We start from the raw sequence: 19,875 nt of genomic DNA, 5'->3' as shown, positions 1-19,875 counted from the left end.
CTATGCTGAAAAGTTTTTGAGATTTGGGCCTCAGATGTGTTCATTTAGCTCCCGGTAATACATTGCTGCACTTTTCAATGAATTATAATTAATGCAATCTACAGTGCAATATGTTAAAATGCTTGCTTTTTGCAATTTTATGTCCCTTTTAAGATATTTATTATTAATGTTAATCATGATAATTTTATTGTTTTAAAATCACAAAGCATTGCTTTTCAACTTCAGGCCACACATTTAGTTTGATTTCCTAACACTTGTATAGTGAATTACAAAATAGTGGCACAGTTTATTTCTAGTGCATTCTTCTTTGTTGGATATTTCCTTGCGTTTTTAAAATACATAGCCTTCAAAACCTAATTCTTTCATCTGCCATGAATTGCATAACCCTGAATAAATCTGCTTTCCCCTTAAAAGGATGTAAAATGTTTTCACAGTTTTGTAATATTTGCCTGTCCTCCTTTCCAAGGCCAATCAAGAAATCCTTTTGCTGTTAGTTTATATTTAAACGCCACACATTCTTGGCTAATGACCTCACATTTAGACATTTTAAAGATATATTTGAGAAAATTATCACTTTTAAAATTTGAAAAAAATTAAAGCTAATTTTAAAAGAGCATACTAGTATTACTTTTCACACTTAAAGGGACAGAACTTCCCAACTTCTCATCAATGTTGCTTAGTTCTCTCAGTATCATTTGTTAAAGAATAATCCAAGGTGAGCTCAGGGGTGTGCATCTGGCCGCAGTGCTTATTGCAATGTTATACATCATTGCAAGCACTGCTGCTGTACAAGCTTGGGAACATGCATGTGTCTTTTGCAGCCTATGAGTCTACCTAGGTTTTAGATTTTTTTTTATAACAAATTTTAAAGTTATGTATATTTCCACTCCCCTTGTACCATGTGATAGCAATCAGCCAATCACAAATGCATATACGTATAGTCTGTGAATTCTTGCACATGCTCAGTAGGATCTGGTGACTCAAAAAGTGTAAATATAAAAGACACTGCACATTTTTTTTATGGAAGTAAATTGGAAAGTTGTTTAAAATTACATGCTGTATCTGAATCATGAAAATTTAATTTAACCTGAGTGTCCCTTTTAAATGAAGAATACATAGAGAATGAACCAAATTTAACAGAAGTAAATTTGAAAGTTATTTAATACTACACTTTCTGAATCCTGAAGTCTAATTTTGACTTTACTATCACTTTTAAAGTTATTAGTGTTAAAGGGACAGTCTACTTGATAATACCTTTATTACCCATTCCCCAGTTTTACATAACCAACACTGTTATTTTACCTTGGCTACCTTGTATCTAAGCCTCTGTAAAAAGCCCTGAGATAAGGGGACAGTCTGCAAACAGTCTCATGAATAACAAAGGAAAATTACTAATGGCATTACTAGTGGTGTAGTCATGAATTTTCCAGTAACCTAAATTCCTTATTGTACTATTAGATTTTTGTATGAGAGTTATACATTTTAGGGGGCGATGCTGTGTACTGGGTAGAGAGAACTTTTTTTAATCGGTCCTGGACTGATGGTATGTACACTTAGAGAGTACATAGAGAGCCTTATAGGCTATATCAAGTAAGTATAGAGCAATGAGATTGTGACAGATGCCCTGTTTAAAATATAACCTTTTATTAAGATGATTAAAAAATGTAAAACGCACACACTTAAAAACACAAATGAGTTAAAGGGACAATCAACCCAAAATAGGTTCTGAGTGATATATATTAAGTTTCAACTGATTATTTACCAATGTAGCCCAATTTTCTCAATTTTTCAATGTAGTGGTTTCCTATGTGAGACGTACCAGTGTGCTTGTCAGTGTGCATCGCTCGGTCGGTCCCAGAGCTGTTCCTAGATTGGACTGTGATCAAAAGTATATGGTATGTCTCACATAGGAAACCGCTATAATACTGAGAGGTTACATGAAGCGCATACTGAGCGGATTCAAAACTACCCCTTGACTAAATTCAGCGCATGCGCCAAACACAGCAACATGTAGGATAGAAAAGTTTACTGCAATCACAGGCAGATGACGTGCTGGTGACGAAATAGGGGAGGGGGCAGGCGGACATTTTTAAACGACACAGGAGAAAATCGTAAATCTTTTTACTTAAAAAAAATTTATAGGAGAAAATTGGGCTACTTTGTTAAATAATAATCGGTTGAAACTTAATGTATGAATGTATCACTCAGAACCTATTTTGGGTTGACTGTCCCTTTAAAGCTGGTAAGTAAATCATGTGTTAATGGTCAGTAAGCTTAACTAGGGTGATTTTCAAAAATACACAAATCAATACAGACCTAGACTGTGGATTTTAAACCATGGCCTGTAAATGTGGTTCTAAGCAAGTCTGCTCATTAGTGAAATACACATGAGCGCAATAATTATTTTTCTGAATGGAGGTATAATATCTCATATCCCAGAACAGCAGAGTTAAGTAATAACCTTATTGTATTGGTTATAAAGCTTATCTGTCTGCAATATCAAAATTAGGCTCTTAAAATGCCAACTGTTTTTAAATACATTCGGTTATATTCACTGCTACCATTGAAGAGACAAAAGTAATCATTAGAATATTATATGCTGCATTCGCTGGCTCCCTGCGTAACTGCTCTTATTGAAATACTGCTCATGAGACTAGCTGCTTAATCCCCTCTGCTTACAAACATGGACATCTATAGATATAAAATGCTACACATTCCAACACACCTAGTTATAAGTTAACAGTGGGCACGCGCATACATTCGCTGCATGTCCACTTAGAATATTATTATAATTGTTGCTTTGTATTAAGCAGATTTACCAGCAACTCATTATACATTTAAAATCTACACAGATTCCCTCCTGTATTTAAACAGTTGACATTTAAAGAGCACAATATTGATATTGCAGATAGATGAGCTTTACAACCAATACAATAAGGTTATTAACTCTGCTGTTCTGGGATATGAGATATTCTACCTCGATTTAGCAACATAATTATTGCGCTCATGTGTATTTCACTAACGAGCAGACTTGCTTAGAACCACATCTATTTACAGGCCATGGTTTAATATCCATAGCCTAGGTCTGTATTGATTTGTGTATTTTTCAAAATCACCCTAGTTAAGCTTACTGAAGATTAACACATGATTTACTTACTAGCTTTAACTCCATTTGTTTTTTAAATGTGTGTTTTTTTTACATTTTTTTTTAATAGTCTTAATAAAGGTTATGTTTTAAACAGCGTATCTGTCACAATCTCACTTCTCTATACTTAATATAGCCTATAAGGAATGCGAGTGCTCTATAAGTGTACATACCATCAGTCCAGAACTGATTAAATAGTCTCATGCACAACTCCACAGGAGTGAGTACAATATCTATATGACACACATGAACTAGCACTGTCTGGCTGTGAAAAGCTAATACAATGCACATAGATAAGAGGCAGCCTGCATGGGCTTTAAAACCTTTTAAACCTCTGCCTGATTACAAGTATATTAATGTAATAAAGAGTCCAGAGCAAAAATAAGCAACTCTGAGGCCGAGGTTCATATGAACTCTCTGCACCTTTCTTTGGTGATAAGATAAGTACCATACTTACCAGTTATACCTTGGGACTAAGCCTTTAATACCCAGACATTTACCATTTTCCTATGTGCTGTATTTCCAGATCTTCTACCTAACAGGACGCCCAATTGGATGACTTCTCATTACATGGGATGGTTTGTTCTTTTGTTGAGTATTTGTCAAACAACATCACTATTACCCCACTAAGCAGGCTAATCAGTCTCTTATTATTATTACCATTACTATTGTAAATTACATGTTTTTTTCTTTTTTGTCTTATATTAATGTAATAATGTTGGTTGTGCAAAGCTGAGGAATGGGTAGTAAAGGCGTTATCTAACTTTAAAAAATAAAATGGACTATCCCTTTAATGGGACATAGAAATTAAAATGAAACTCATGATTTAGGTAGAGCATGCAATAAAAAAATAAGCCTTCTCTTAGATTTCTATTGTCAAACTTATTTATTTTTCGTTGCATTTGTTCAAATTTAGCTCTTTTTTATATGAGAGTATGTGCAGGTGTTTTGTGTTTTTGTTTTTAGCCCTTCCATTATATGTAAAAGATATGAGAAACTTTGGAAAAATGAATACGGCTTTAAAGTCAGTTCTTGGAACATTACTTATTACTATTGATATATTCCATACATTCCTCCACTCCCTCAATAAGGTGATCAATGTATGCAGATGTCATTTAAATTGCAATGAGATTTGCATATAAAAAAAACTGATGTCGATATAATGTACTTACTCCTTTCATCCTCTTCTATCATTTCTTATTTTTAATGGATTTATTTTTAAAAATGGGGTGTAGTGTCACTGAAACATTAATAACCTTGGAATTACACAAATCCTTAGAGTGCAGAAATTGTTTGCTATAAGATTGTTATTGCTTGCACTCAGGTTGGTGTCCCTTATTGACTGAGTACTACCGGACTTGTTTATACACACACACACACACACACACACACTAATACAAATATGTAATGCAATATGTATTATTCAACATTTTAAGAGGAATTTACCTTTTCTTTCCTAAGATATGGGGAGTCCACGTCTTCATCAATTACTAGTGGGAATATCACTCCTGGCCACCAGGAGGAGGCAAAGAGCACCACAGCAAAGCTGTTAAGTGTCACTCCTCTACCCATAATCCCCAGTCATTCTCTTTGCCTTGGTGCATGGAGGTGGTGATGTTTTTGGTGTCTGAAGAAAATTGGATTTCTTTCACTGCAAGCAAGATTTTAACTATTTTAGAAAGCCAGAGAAGGTTTACTCTGATCTTTCCTTTTTTTTTTTTTTTTTTCAAAGATTGGGTCTAGCCGTACTCAACGTTAATCTCTTCAGTAGGGTAGTAGTGGTTTTAAAGCAGTTAGGAACTTGTGAGGTGGGCCTTGCTGTGTTTCCTGACATTTTTGCTGCCCATGGTATAGAAAGCCAGAATAGGTTTACTCTGTTATTTCTTTTTCTACAAGTCTCTGAGGAGTGGCATCCTCTCACACCGTGTAGGCTGTCCTCCTTATCTTATTAGACTTGCTGTGTTAGCCCATGGGGCATTGTGGTTGAAATCTTGGTCAGCTGGGAAGCCTACCTGTGGCTTAGTAGTACAGCCTCAGCTTCATAGCACTGCAGATGCAGGTTCAATATCTAATTGACCAAGACATGTGCCACCGTGGCCATATTTGGAATGTATTTAATGTTTCCTCCAAGCTTCTGGTACTTGCTTACAAGGATGAGATCTTGTTTGGACCTTTGTATGGCAGATTTATCCTCTGACTTTACGGGTGGAAAAAAGTTATTTTCTACCACACGTCAAGAGGAGTAAACTAAGGAAAGTTTTCCTTTTACTGCAGAGACAGTCCTGTCTTTTTGGAATCCCAGCCAGTCTTGGCCCAGTGGGCAGCAATCTAAGATTTTCTCCCAAGAGTATCTGCAGTCCCAGGTATGATGAGGCATACGTGAACTGGGTTCAGGACCTTCCTCTCCTGTTCCAGTCAGGGAATGGGATCTGTTCATGACGAACATAGACCTGAAGGATTTGTAATTGTTCCCGTTATCCGGGATCTTCTCAATTTTCTGAGATTCCTCATCCTACAAAGACTCTCTCTTTTTTTTTTTTTGTCTTGGGGTATTGCAAGGATGCCCTCCTGCCTGGACAATATATGGTCTGGTGTCATCCTTTCTTTGTGCAAACTCTTTCTAGAGATATGGTCTATTCTAAGTTCCCATGGATGGGAACTGAATCTGGGGAAGAGTTTCCTTGTTCCAACTACAAGGGTGTTTTTTTTTTTTTTTTTTGATGGGGGCTTAATAGATAGCTTCTCTATCTTGAGAATATTTGTAACAAAGGTCAGATAATCAAAGATTTCTTCCTATTACCTCTCTAGTCTACTGTTCAGCCCACAGCAAGCTCTAGTGGTCCGGTAGATAGCTTAGCCATTTTGTAACCAGAGGGTTAGGCTTTAATACCAGCTGCAGCTGATTTTCCCTTTACTTTTCAATGGGTCCATGTATGGAGGTAATTGGTCTGATGGTTCTATGGATGTTATCCCTTTTTTTCAAGTCCATTTGAGAGCTCTGCAGTTATGCATGCTCAGTCAATGGAGCGGTTACCATTCGGATCTCTCTGAGAATAGATCTAGTTCAGCTTTAGGAGATTTTTTTTGTGTGAGGCTTTTTTGCTCAGGAGTATCGGTCAGGGCACATGTTTCCAGAGACATTCCTGGGCTTTTGTGAACACGGATGCCAGCCTGCAGGACTGGGGAGCAGTGAAATTCTTTTTAAAGGCACAAGGACTTTGGACTCAAAAGGAGTCTGCTCTCCCCATCAACATTTTGGAGTTAAGAGCCAGGTTTATCAGGTTCCAGTCGGACAATATCACCTCTGTGGCTTACATCAACTACCAGGGAGGAACTTTGCGTTCCTTAGCCTTGAAGGAAGTGGCTAGGTTTGTTCAGTGGGCGGAAGCTTACAATTGCTGTCTATCTGCCATCCACATTCCAGAAGGGTCAACTGGGAAGCGGACTTCCTGAGCAGACAGACTTTTCTTCCGGGGAGTGGGTTCACCCTCAAATGGGGGGGACCGGAGTGGAATTTGATGGCATCTCGGCAGAACACCAAGCTTCCAAGGTATGGTTCAAGGTCAAGAGATCTGTTGGCCGCCCTGATAGTTGCTGCAGCGGTTCCTTGGGATTTCAGTCTTGCTTACTTGTTTTCTGTTTGCACTCCTTCCACGAGTCATTGCTCGTATCAAACAGGAGAGAGCATCGGTAATTCTAATAGCTCCTGCGCGGAAGTTGCTTCTGAGGAAGGACCTTCTAACACAGGGTTCAATCCTTCATCCAGATCTCGTTTCTCTGAAGCTGATTGCTTGGCGATTGAACTCTTAGTTCTATCTGAGTGTGTTGGTCATTGTGACTTTGATTCAGGTTCTGTTATTAGAAAAATTTACCATAAGGTATAGCGTAAATACCTTTATTGGTGGGAATCCAAGGGCTACTCTCGGAGTCAGCTCAGGATTCCTAGGATTTTGTCCTTTATCCAGGAGGGTCTGGAGAAGACGACGTCTGGTGGATGTGCCAGATGTTTGTTCCTTTTGTTAGGCCCTGGTCAGAATGATGTCTGTGTTTAAGTCTGTTGCTCCTCCTGTTTGAGCCTCTGCATTCCATAAATATTAAGATATTCTCTTGGACGTTTTTGTTTCCTTTTTGTTCTCTTCTGCTCAGAGTTTCGGAACTCTTAGGCTTTGCAGTATGATTCACCTCATCTTATCCTCCTTGCTGATAAGGCAGTTATTTGTGTTTTCAGATAGAAATATTAATCAGGAGATTGTTATCATTTTCTATGTCCTAATCCTTCTGATCATAACGATAGTTTGTTGCACAACCTGGATGTTGTGCGTGCTCTGAAATTCTTCCTACAGGCGAATAAGGATTTTCACCAGTCCTCTGCCCTATTTGTTTGTTTCTCAGAAAAACGTAAGGGTCAGGAAGTTTCTGATTCTCTTAATTTATGATTGAGAAGTATTATTTGTTTTGCTTATGAGACTGCTGGTTGGCAGCCCCCTGAGAGAATTAAGCTCATTCCACAAGGGCTGTTTTCTCTTCTTGGAACTTCTACAATGAAGCTTCTGTGGAACAGATTTGCGAGGCTGCAACTTATTCTTCTTTGCATACTTTTTTTTTTTTTTACAAATTGATACTTTTGCCTTGGCTGAGGCTTCTTTTGGGAGAAAGGTTCTTCAAGCAGTGGTCCCTTCTATTTAGGTCTGCCTGTCTTGTTTTCCCTCCCTAGTCATCTGTGTCCTCTAGCTTGTTTGGTTCCCACTAGTAATTGATGATGTCGTGGACTCACCATATCTTAGGAAAGAAAACAAAATTGATGCTTACCCGATAAATTTCTTTCTTTTCCGGATATGGTGAGTCCACAACCCCACCCTGTTTTTTTAAGATAGTTTATTTTATTTTTTTTACTAAACCTCAGGCACCTCTACACCTTTGTGTTGTAACTTTTTTCTATTTCCCTTCGGTCGAATGACTGGGGATTATGGGTAGGGGAGTGACACATAACAGCTTTGCTGTGGTGCTCTTTGCCGCCTCCTGCTGGCTAAGAGCGATATGCCCGCTAGTAATTGATGACGTTGTGGACTCACCATATCCGGAAATAAAGAAATTTATTAGGTAAGAATACTTTTTTTTTTTTTTTTGTTAATATCTTTTTAACTTCATATGTACAATGTCCATTGCTTCCTATCACAACCCCACACGGGACTGTGGTGATACAGGTAGGCAAAATATTAGTTTTTTTCCTTTTTAAAATGGTTCCTAGGAGACACCTGCACTAGTTCCAGGTGTCAATTTCTTGCCCATGCTCAACAGATGACTTTTGCTGCACAAATCAGAACTTAAAGAGCCCATATAGTTTTAAAATGACATGCTCTAATGAATTACAACATGTATTTCTCCAACATAGGTGTGTCCGGTCCACGGCGTCATCCTTACTTGTGGGATATTCTCTTCCCCAACAGGAAATGGCAAAGAGCCCAGCAAAGCTGGTCACATGATCCCTCCTAGGCTCCGCCTACCCCAGTCATTCTCTTTGCCGTTGTACAGGCAACATCTCCACGGAGATGGCTTAGAGTTTTTTAGTGTTTAACTGTAGTTTTTTATTATTCAATCAAGAGTTTGTTATTTTGAAATAGTGCTGGTATGTACTATTTACTCAGAAACAGAAAAGAGATGAAGATTTCTGTTTGTATGAGGAAAATGATTTTAGCAACCGTAACTAAAATCCATGGCTGTTCCACACAGGACTGTTGAGAGCAATTAACTTCAGTTGGGGGAACAGTGTGCAGTCTCTTGCTGCTTGAGGTATGACACATTCTAACAAGACGATGTAATGCTGGAAGCTGTCATTTTCCCTATGGGATCCGGTAAGCCATGTTTATTACGATCGTAAATAAGGGCTTCACAAGGGCTTATTAAGACTGTAGACTTTTCTGGGCTAAATCGATTCATTATTAACACATATTTAGCCTTGAGGAATCATTTTATCTGGGTATTTTGATATAATAATATCGGCAGGCACTGTATTAGACACCTTATTTCTTAGGGACTTTCCCAAAGCATAAGCAGAGCCTCATTTTCGCGCCGGTGTGGCGCACTTGTTTTTGAGAGGCATGGCATGCAGTCGCATGTGAGAGGAGCTCTGATACTTAGAAAAGACTTTCTGAAGGCGTCATTTGGTATCGTATTCCCCTTTGGGTTTGGTTGGGTCTCAGCAAAGCAGATACCAGGGACTGTAAAGGGGTTAAAGTTTTAAAACGGCTCCGGTTCCGTTATTTTAAGGGTTAAAGCTTCCAAATTTGGTGTGCAATACTTTTAAGGCTTTAAGACACTGTGGTGAAAATTTGGTGAATTTTGAACAATTCCTTCATGTTTTTTCGCAATTGCAGTAATAAAGTGTGTTCAGTTTAAAATTTAAAGTGACAGTAACGGTTTTATTTTAAAACGTTTTTTGTACTTTCTTATCAAGTTTATGCCTGTTTAACATGTCTGAACTACCAGATAGACTGTGTTCTGAATGTGGGGAAGCCAGAATTCCTATTCATTTAAATAAATGTGATTTATGCGATAATGACAATGATGCCCAAGATGATTCCTCAAGTGAGGGGAGTAAGCATGGTACTGCATCATTCCCTCCTTCGTCTACACGAGTCTTGCCCACTCAGGAGGCCCCTAGTACATCTAGCGCGCCAATACTCCTTACTATGCAACAATTAACGGCTGTAATGGATAATTCTGTCAAAAACATTTTAGCCAAAATGAACCCTTGTCAGCGTAAGCGTGGCTGCTCTGTTTTAGTTACTGAAGAGCATGACGACGCTGATATTAATATCTCTGAAGGGCCCCTAACCCAATCTGAGGGGGCCAGGGAGGTTTTGTCTGAGGGAGAAATTACTGATTCAGGGAACATTTCTCAACAGGCTGAACCTGATGTGATTGCATTTAAATTTAAGTTGGAACATCTCCGCATTTTGCTTAAGGAGGTATTATCCACTCTGGATGATTGTGAAAAGTTGGTCATCCCAGAGAAACTATGTAAAATGGACAAGTTCCTAGAGGTGCCGGGGCTCCCAGAAGCTTTTCCTATACCCAAGCGGGTGGCGGACATTGTTAATAAAGAATGGGAAAGGCCCGGTATTCCTTTCGTCCCTCCCCCCATATTTAAAAAATTGTTTCCTATGGTCGACCCCAGAAAGGACTTATGGCAGACAGTCCCCAAGGTCGAGGGAGCGGTTTCTACTTTAAACAAACGCACCACTATACCCATAGAGGATAGTTGTGCTTTCAAAGATCCTATGGATAAAAAATTAGAAGGTTTGCTTAAAAAGATGTTTGTTCAGCAGGGTTACCTTCTACAACCAATTTCATGCATTGTCCCTGTCACTACAGCCGCATGTTTCTGGTTTGATGAACTGATAAAGGCGCTCGATAGTGATTCTCCTCCTTATGAGGAGATTATGGACAGAATCAATGCTCTCAAATTGGCTAATTCTTTCACCCTAGACGCCACTTTGCAATTGGCTAGGTTAGCGGCTAAGAATTCTGGGTTTGCTATTGTGGCGCGCAGAGCGCTTTGGTTGAAATCTTGGTCGGCTGATGCGTCTTCCAAGAACAAGCTACTAAACATTCCTTTCAAGGGGAAAACGCTGTTTGGCCCTGACTTGAAAGAGATTATCTCTGATATCACTGGGGGTAAGGGCCACGCCCTTCCTCAGGATCGGCCTTTCAAGGCAAAAAATAGACCTAATTTTCGTCCCTTTCGTAAAAACGGACCAGCCCAAAGTGCTACGTCCTCTAAGCAAGAGGGTAATACTTCTCAAGCCAAGCCAGCTTGGAGACCAATGCAAGGCTGGAACAAGGGAAAGCAGGCCAAGAAACCTGCCTCTGCTACCAAGACAGCATGAAATATTGGCCCCCGATCCGGGACCGGATCTGGTGGGGGGCAGACTCTCTCTCTTCGCTCAGGCTTGGGCAAGAGATGTTCTGGATCCTTGGGCGCTAGAAATAGTCTCCCAGGGTTATCTTCTGGAATTCAAGGGACTTCCCCCAAGGGGGAGGTTCCACAGGTCTCAGTTGTCTTCAGACCACATAAAAAGACAGGCGTTCTTACATTGTGTAGAAGACCTGTTAAAAATGGGAGTGATTCATCCTGTTCCATTAAGAGAACAAGGGATGGGGTTCTACTCCAATCTGTTCATAGTTCCCAAAAAAGAGGGAACGTTCAGACCAATCTTAGATCTCAAGATCTTAAACAAATTTCTCAAGGTTCCATCGTTCAAGATGGAAACCATTCGAACTATTCTTCCTTCCATCCAGGAAGGTCAATTCATGACCACGGTGGATTTAAAGGATGCGTATCTACATATTCCTATCCACAAGGAACATCATCGGTTCCTAAGGTTTGCATTCCTGGACAAACATTACCAGTTCGTGGCGCTTCCTTTCGGATTAGCCACTGCTCCAAGGATTTTCACAAAGGTACTAGGGTCCCTTCTAGCGGTGCTAAGACCAAGGGGCATTGCAGTAGTACCTTACCTGGACGACATTCTGATTCAAGCGTCGTCCCTTCCTCAAGCAAAGGCTCACACGGACATCGTCCTGGCCTTTCTCAGATCTCACGGCTGGAAAGTGAACATGGAAAAGAGTTCTCTATCCCCGTCAACAAGGGTTCCCTTCTTGGGAACAATTATAGACTCCTTAGAAATGAGGATTTTTCTAACAGAGGCCAGAAAAACAAAACTTCTAGACTCTTGTCGGATACTTCATTCCGTTCCTCTTCCTTCCATAGCTCAGTGCATGGAAGTGATCGGGTTGATGGTAGCGGCAATGGACATAGTTCCTTTTGCGCGCATTCATCTAAGACCATTACAACTGTGCATGCTCAGTCAGTGGAATGGGGACTATACAGACTTGTCTCCAAAGATACAAGTAAATCAGAGGACCAGAGACTCACTCCGTTGGTGGCTGTCCCTGGACAACCTGTCACAAGGGATGACATTCCGCAGACCAGAGTGGGTCATTGTCACGACCGACGCCAGTCTGATGGGCTGGGGCGCGGTCTGGGGATCCCTGAAAGCTCAGGGTCTTTGGTCTCGGGAAGAATCTCTTCTACCGATAAATATTCTGGAACTGAGAGCGATATTCAATGCTCTCAAGGCTTGGCCTCAGCTAGCGAGGACCAAGTTCATACGGTTTCAATCAGACAACATGACGACTGTTGCGTACATCAACCATCAGGGGGGAACAAGGAGTTCCCTAGCGATGGAAGAAGTGACCAAAATCATTCTATGGGCGGAGTCTCACTCCTGCCACCTGTCTGCTATCCACATCCCAGGAGTGGAAAATTGGGAAGCGGATTTTCTGAGTCGTCAGACATTGCATCCGGGGGAGTGGGAACTCCATCCGGAAATCTTTGCCCAAGTCACTCAGCTGTGGGGCATTCCAGACATGGATCTGATGGCCTCTCGTCAGAACTTCAAAGTTCCCTGCTACGGGTCCAGATCCAGGGATCCCAAGGCGGCTCTAGTGGATGCACTAGTAGCACCTTGGACCTTCAAACTAGCTTATGTGTTCCCGCCGTTTCCTCTCATCCCCAGGCTGGTAGCCAGGATCAATCAGGAGAGGGCGTCGGTGATCTTGATAGCTCCTGCGTGGCCACGCAGGAGCTGGTATGCAGATCTGGTGAATATGTCATCGGCTCCACCTTGGAAGCTACCTTTGAGACGAGACCTTCTTGTTCAGGGTCCGTTCGAACATCCGAATCTGGTTTCACTCCAGCTGACTGCTTGGAGATTGAACGCTTGATTTTATCGAAGCGAGGATTCTCAGATTCTGTTATCGATACTCTTGTTCAGGCCAGAAAGCCTGTAACTCGAAAGATTTACCACAAGATTTGGAAAAAATATATCTGTTGGTGTGAATCTAAAGGATTCCCTTGGGACAAGGTTAAGATTCCTAGGATTCTATCCTTCCTTCAAGAAGGATTGGAAAAAGGATTATCTGCAAGTTCCCTGAAGGGACAGATTTCCGCCTTGTCGGTGTTACTTCACAAAAAGCTGGCAGCTGTGCCAGATGTTCAAGCCTTTGTTCAGGCTCTGGTTAGAATCAAGCCTGTTTACAAACCTTTGACTCCTCCTTGGAGTCTCAATTTAGTTCTTTCAGTTCTTCAGGGGGTTCCGTTTGAACCCTTGCATTCCGTTGATATTAAATTATTATCTTGGAAAGTTTTGTTTTTGGTTGCAATTTCTTCTGCTAGAAGAGTTTCAGAATTATCTGCTCTGCAGTGTTCTCCTCCTTATCTGGTGTTCCATGCAGATAAGGTGGTTTTGCGTACTAAACCTGGTTTTCTTCCGAAAGTTGTTTCTAACAAAAACATTAACCAGGAGATTATCGTACCTTCTCTGTGTCCGAAACCAGTTTCAAAGAAGGAACGTTTGTTGCACAATTTGGATGTTGTTCGCGCTCTAAAATTCTATTTAGATGCTACAAAGGATTTTAGACAAACATCTTCCTTGTTTGTTGTTTATTCCGGTAAAAGGAGAGGTCAAAAAGCAACTTCTACCTCTCTCTCTTTTTGGATTAAAAGCATCATCAGATTGGCTTACGAGACTGCCGGACGGCAGCCTCCCGAAAGAATCACAGCTCATTCCACTAGGGCTGTGGCTTCCACATGGGCCTTCAAGAACGAGGCTTCTGTTGATCAGATATGTAGGGCAGCGACTTGGTCTTCACTGCACACTTTTACCAAATTTTACAAGTTTGATACTTTTGCTTCTTCTGAGGCTATTTTTGGGAGAAAGGTTTTGCAAGCCGTGGTGCCTTCCATTTAGGTGACCTGATTTGCTCCCTCCCTTCATCCGTGTCCTAAAGCTTTGGTATTGGTTCCCACAAGTAAGGATGACGCCGTGGACCGGACACACCTATGTTGGAGAAAACAGAATTTATGTTTAACTGATAAATTTCTTTCTCCAACGGTGTGTCCGGTCCACGGCCCGCCCTGGTTTTTTTAATCAGGTCTGATATTTTATTTTCTTTAACTACAGTCACCACGGTACCATATGGTTTCTCCTATGCAAATATTCCTCCTTAACGTCGGTCGAATGACTGGGGTAGGCGGAGCCTAGGAGGGATCATGTGACCAGCTTTGCTGGGCTCTTTGCCATTTCCTGTTGGGGAAGAGAATATCCCACAAGTAAGGATGACGCCGTGGACCGGACACACCGTTGGAGAAAGCAATTTATCAGGTAAACATAAATTCTGTTTTTTTTTTTTTTTTTGACTATGGACCCTAGACTGTTTAACCCCTGCAAAGGTGTTAAACAAATAGTAGAAATACTGCTCATTACTCAGAGCACTGCTTATCCCAAAGTAAAAAAAATGCAGTTGATCCAATCGGCAGTGCTAGACTTAAAATTATAATTGTATTTCAGTCTTTATTTCCTGTATTTAAGTTGTACTCTTCTCCTTCGTGTGCAGATATCAGACACCCAGAAGAGCTTTCACTGATCCGAAAACCAAGAGATCCTACCAAGAAAAAAAAGAAAAAAATTGAAGATCAATGTGAAGATAACATTCTGGAACTTGATGGTCCCTTGCTGACACCAGGATCCGGTAACTATAGATCTTGTTGCGTTTTTGTTTATGGCATAATGTTATCGAAGTATACTTATATACATTTTATACCTAATATATTTTAAGTTTGCTCTACTTCACAATTGAATTATGAGTAGTTTAAATGGCGTAAATATACCATTAATGGTTAACCACATGGCAGTGGTGGTTCTACTGGAGTGCATGGGCTGATGAGGGAGAAATAATCTCTGCCCCACCACTGTTTCTTTCCACATAGCCACACCCATAACTTTGCAGTCATACCCCACCCATGATGACTCCACTTATTGGTCACCTAGAGCTCTGCCCATGTGCTTTCCTGAGTCATCCAGGATAAGTGTCTGCCCCAACCCCTCCCTATTGGACACATACTCTTGTGCAATCTCGTGTGTGTGTGTGTGTGTGTGTGTGTGTGTGTATATATCATTTCTAGACACGTAATTATGGTCTTCCCCCCCCCCCCCAATTTTTTTTCCTTTCTGTAGTTAGGTCTCTGGTTTTCCAAATGGTATTAACTTATTAGTATTAAAGCTCTCTAGGATTGCCTTAAAGGGACCGTATACACCAATTTTCATATAACTGCATGTAATAGACACTACTATAAAGAATAATATCCACAGATACTGATATAAAAATCCAGTATAAAACCTTTTAAAAACTTACTTAGAAGCTCCCAGTTTAGCACTGTTGATGTTAGGCTGGGACACCAGCTGAAAGGGGCTGGGGAAAGCAAGAAGAGCAGACAGACTTTATTTTTGATTTGATGCCGTAATGCTCATCACTATATACCAATAAATTGGAGGGAAATTTGCTTATCTGCCAGTGCGCAATCAAGGCACAGTTACATTAATTGTATTAAAATACGAATAAACTGCTTAAATGTGACAAAAAAAAAAGTTACAAATTTTTTTTTTTGACATGTTTAAAGAGAGTGCACTGTAAAATTATCTGTTTTCCCAGCAATCTATTTTAGCTGGTGGAATGTATTAACATGTTTACATAGCTTTTTACCTTTTTGTTTTGCCATTTGAAATAGATGTGTTATCCTCTCCCCCACCTATACTAAATATTTCAGTACTTAAGTACTGGTTATAGAAAAGCATTGTAAACAAGAAGTTGCTAAAGAAATTACACTCCCAGATGGGAAATTAGAGAGAGGTATTAAAATGTTAATTATCAATTGTTCTAAGGCTTTTGTGTAAACAGAGATAAGATAAGGAGGTCTGTGTGCTCTCCCTAAAATCTTAGCCCTTTAAAAATATTTTAGCTGTTTTTTTTTCTAGATGAAACCACAACTCATTTCAAAGGGGCACTTTCCCATACATTTTATACCCTGCAGTTGGTATAAAAAGTAGCTGAAACCTTATTTAGGGGTATAACCGACATGGATGGTATTTTTAAGTTTAAGGTCAAAGTGTAAAATAAAGATTAAATATAGAAATAAAGATGCTGTCATAGTCAAACTTTTTTTCTAAGTCTATTGCAATCTACTTATAAACAGATGATCATTTAAAATCAGTCCTAGCAGCATTAGTTCCTGATTTATGCTGTATAATTATTGATGCTAATTAGCATGGTCTTTTGTTGTAGGAAAAAAAAGGTTGCAAGCCTAATGGAGAAACTAATTTTACAGTACACTTACCTTTTTTAAATAGTGTTCTTTCATATGTGTGATAGTTTTGTCTCTTTAAAGGACCAGTAAATACAGAAGATTTGCATAATCAACAAATGCATGATGAAAAGACAATGCAACAGCACTTAGTCTGAACTTCAAATGAGTAGTAGACTTTTTTTTTTTCTGACAAATTTCAGTTATGTCTATTTCCACTCCCCCTGTACCATGTGACTGCCATCAACCAATCACAAATCCATATACGTATATTCTGTGAATTCTTGCTCATGCTCAGTAGCAGCTGGTGACTTAAAAAGTGTAAATATAAAAAGGCGCATTTTGTTGGCAGACAATTTTCCAATTGACTTCTATTATCTAAACATGGAAGTTTAATTTTGACTTGAGTGTCCCTTTAAAGGGACAGTCAACACCAGAATTTTTGTTGTTTAAAAAGATAGATAATCCCTTTATCGCCCATTCCTCAGTTTTGCATAACTAACAGTTAATACATGTTTTACCTCTGCAATTACCTTTTATCTATGCCTCTGCAAACTGCCCCCTTAATTCAGTGCTTTTGACAGATTGCACAATGTTAGCATTAATTGGCTAAATTGCAGAACACCCTCTAGTGGTGAAAAACTGTCAAAATGCATTCAGATTAGAGGCGGCCTTCAAGGTCTAAGAAATTAGCGTATGAACCTCCTATGTTTAGCTTTCAACTAAGAATACCAAGAGAACAAAGCAAAATTGGTGATAAAAGTAAATGGGAAAGTTGGTTAAAATCACATGCCCTATTTGAATCAGGAAAGGGTTTTTTTTTTTTTTTTTTTTTTTACTTGACTGTCCCTTTAAATGATGTATAGAGCTCGTATATCCAGGGTTAAAGGAAGTCATGTTCACGGAATCTGCATAATGATTTTCTTTTCAAAGATTAGTGTCCGTGTTTAGAAGCAGATCTGTTTCTTTTCCATTTAACCTTTCAGTGTTCTGTCCTTTCCTTCACTGTCTTTCTCTTGCTTTCTCGTTTCCTTTCCTCTAGGCACTGATGTTCTTTACATCGGCCCAGTAAAAGGTGAGTTCAGGCCTCCTGTCACTTCTGCTGTGGGTTGTTGTTTTTTTTTTGCTCTCCTGTCTCAGTACTTTTTTTCCAACTTATACTTTTTGACTTTGCTGGCTTCTGAAGCATGCAGGAAACTTGCAGTGTTTTGTACATAAATGAACTTTCATATCTAATTGAAGCAGAGAAGCTGTTAATAGTAAAGCATGCCTTTTTAATTTTCTTCTTTAAAATGTGTGGATTTTTTTTTTGAGTGAACATTTAGGATGGTTTTAAAAAAAAAAAAATATTGAAACAAAATGCATTTTCCTATTAAATGTAACAACCTTTGCATACAGCTCTCACCTAGAGTGTCCAGCCGGTATTGGCTCTATCTACTGGCGCACAAGTTGTCAGACGTCATGACTCATTGTATGATATTGCTGGAGCTCTGTACATCCATTTACCAGCTGCTGATGCACACAGCTCACTTTTTTGCTTTGAGAGCAGTTTTCATGTACAATGAGGGTGTGCATAAATAAGGTCCATGGTTCAAGAAAATATATGTTGGGACAGGCATGAGCATTTGCTGTATAGTCTGCCCCCTGTTTAGTTAAAGGTGGACCTGGTATGTAGCATCTACATAAGTACTCTTACAGCCATGTTGTCTCTGATACATTTGTTTTTGTTTTATTTTAATCTAATGTTTTTTAGTGCCCCTTTTTAAGTATATATGTATATTTTGTCCCTCCTTTGCTGAGAAACTCTTCTTGGCACAGCATATGTGTTTCATTTTAAGATTACAGCCACTTCCTGAACTAGAGGACATAGAGTGCTTTCAGAGCATGAATTGGGAAAACAACACAAAGACATGATGTCTTCTGACCAAACTCAGCCCATCTGCCCCCTCCACCACATAAGCAGCTCTGGTCAGGGGCGTAACTACAGGGGGTGCAGAGGTCGCAATTGCGACTGGGCCCCCAAGGGTGGGGGCCCAGCTTAAATTTTTTTTTTTTTAATACAAAATGTTGACCTGCCACTGCCTGCACTGATATCATGTGAGTGTGACGTGATGCTTCACTAGTGTCTCTGACTACAGGGGTTAGTCTTTCTGTTTTACCCATTGGTGTTTGTGTGTGTGTGTGTGTATGTGACTGTGTGTGTATTTATGCATGTATGTGTGTGTGTATGTTTGTGGAACCAGCAAATTACAGACCTTGTTACTACAGCATGGGGGAGGGGGTAAACAATGTCACTATACAGTACCACTATATACAGTACGGGGGGCTGGACCATGTCACAGACTACTGTGGTCCCTTTATAAAGTACTGGGGCGGGTAGGGTCAGGCCAGCCATCTCACTGTCAGATTACAGACTGTGTCACTGACGCACTATATACAGTACTGGTGGGTTAAACAGTGTCACTATATACAGCAATAGGGGCTCAGACCATCTCACAGACTGGGCACAGGGTACCTCCTTTTGCAGACGTAATCTGATTCACATTTTCTCCAACATTGGTGTGTCCGGTCCACGGCGTCATCCATTACTTGTGGGATAGTCTCCTCCCCTACAGGGAATGGCAAGGAGAGCACACAGCAAGAGCTGTCCATATAGTCCCCCTCTGGCTCCGCCCCCCCAGTCATTCTCCTTGCCGCTCTGAACAAGTAGCATCTCCACGGGGATGGTGAGGAGTTTGTGGTGTTAGTTGTAGTTTTTTATTCTTCTATCAAGAGTTTGTTATTTTAAAATAGTGCTGGTATGTACTATTTACTCTGAAACAGAAAGAGATGAAGAGTTCTGTTTAAAAGAGGAGTATGATTTTAGCAGCAGTAACTAAAATCAATTGCTGTAAGTATTATATGCAGTTTGAAGTGAGTTTCACACTTTTTTAATATTGGGGAATGTTTTTAGCACCAGGCACTTGTTAAGACACCTTCCCAGTCAGGAAGGGCCTTTCTCTGTAGTATGCAGAGCCTCATTTTCGTGCCATTATTGCACAGTTACTTTTGAGTTCAGTACATGCAGCTGCATGTGTGAGGGTCTGGATGGAATCCACTAAAAACGTTCCTAGAAGGCTTCAAATACCCCCCCTGGGATTTGTGAAGTCGCAACAAAGGCTGTGGCTGGGACTGTAGGGGGGTTAAAATTGCAAACGGCTCCGGTTGCATTGGGGTGCAATACTTTGAATGCATTAAGACACTGTGGTGAAAATTTGGTAAAGATTGGATAATTCCTTAATAGTTTTTCACATATTCAGTAATAAAGTGTGCCCTGTTTAACATTTAAAGAGACAGTAACGAAGTAACCAATCTGAAGTGGCAGTGAGGGAGGGTTTGTCAGATGGGGAAATTTCTGATACAGGAAGAATTTCTCAGCAGGCAGAACCTGATGTTGTGACATTTAAATTTAAATTAGAGCATCTCCGCGCATTACTATAAGGAGGTGCTATCTACTCTGGATGATTGTGACAATCTGGTCATCCCA

General features: G+C 40.1%; 1 protein-coding gene across 4 annotated transcripts in view; it reads left to right on the top strand.

The window, feature by feature from the left end:
- FERMT2 (FERM domain containing kindlin 2) overlaps positions 1–19,875 on the top strand; it is a 227,602-nt gene that overhangs the window by 125,085 nt on the left and 82,642 nt on the right. For 2 of the 4 annotated variants that reach the window (XM_053697592.1, XM_053697590.1), the window contains exons 4-5: positions 14,606–14,740; positions 17,392–17,424. In XM_053697592.1, coding sequence (XP_053553567.1) covers positions 14,606–14,740; positions 17,392–17,424 — 168 coding nt within the window. The remainder of the gene's footprint in view (positions 1–14,605; positions 14,741–17,391; positions 17,425–19,875) is intronic. The other 2 variants (XM_053697594.1, XM_053697593.1) reach the window with 1 other exon arrangement.

The sequence above is a fragment of the Bombina bombina genome, chromosome 1 (genome assembly GCF_027579735.1).
Source record: "Bombina bombina isolate aBomBom1 chromosome 1, aBomBom1.pri, whole genome shotgun sequence".
Taxonomy (NCBI): Eukaryota; Metazoa; Chordata; class Amphibia; order Anura; family Bombinatoridae; genus Bombina; species Bombina bombina.
Note: the sequence above shows the minus strand (reverse complement) of the source record. Positions and strands in the feature narration are given on the sequence as shown.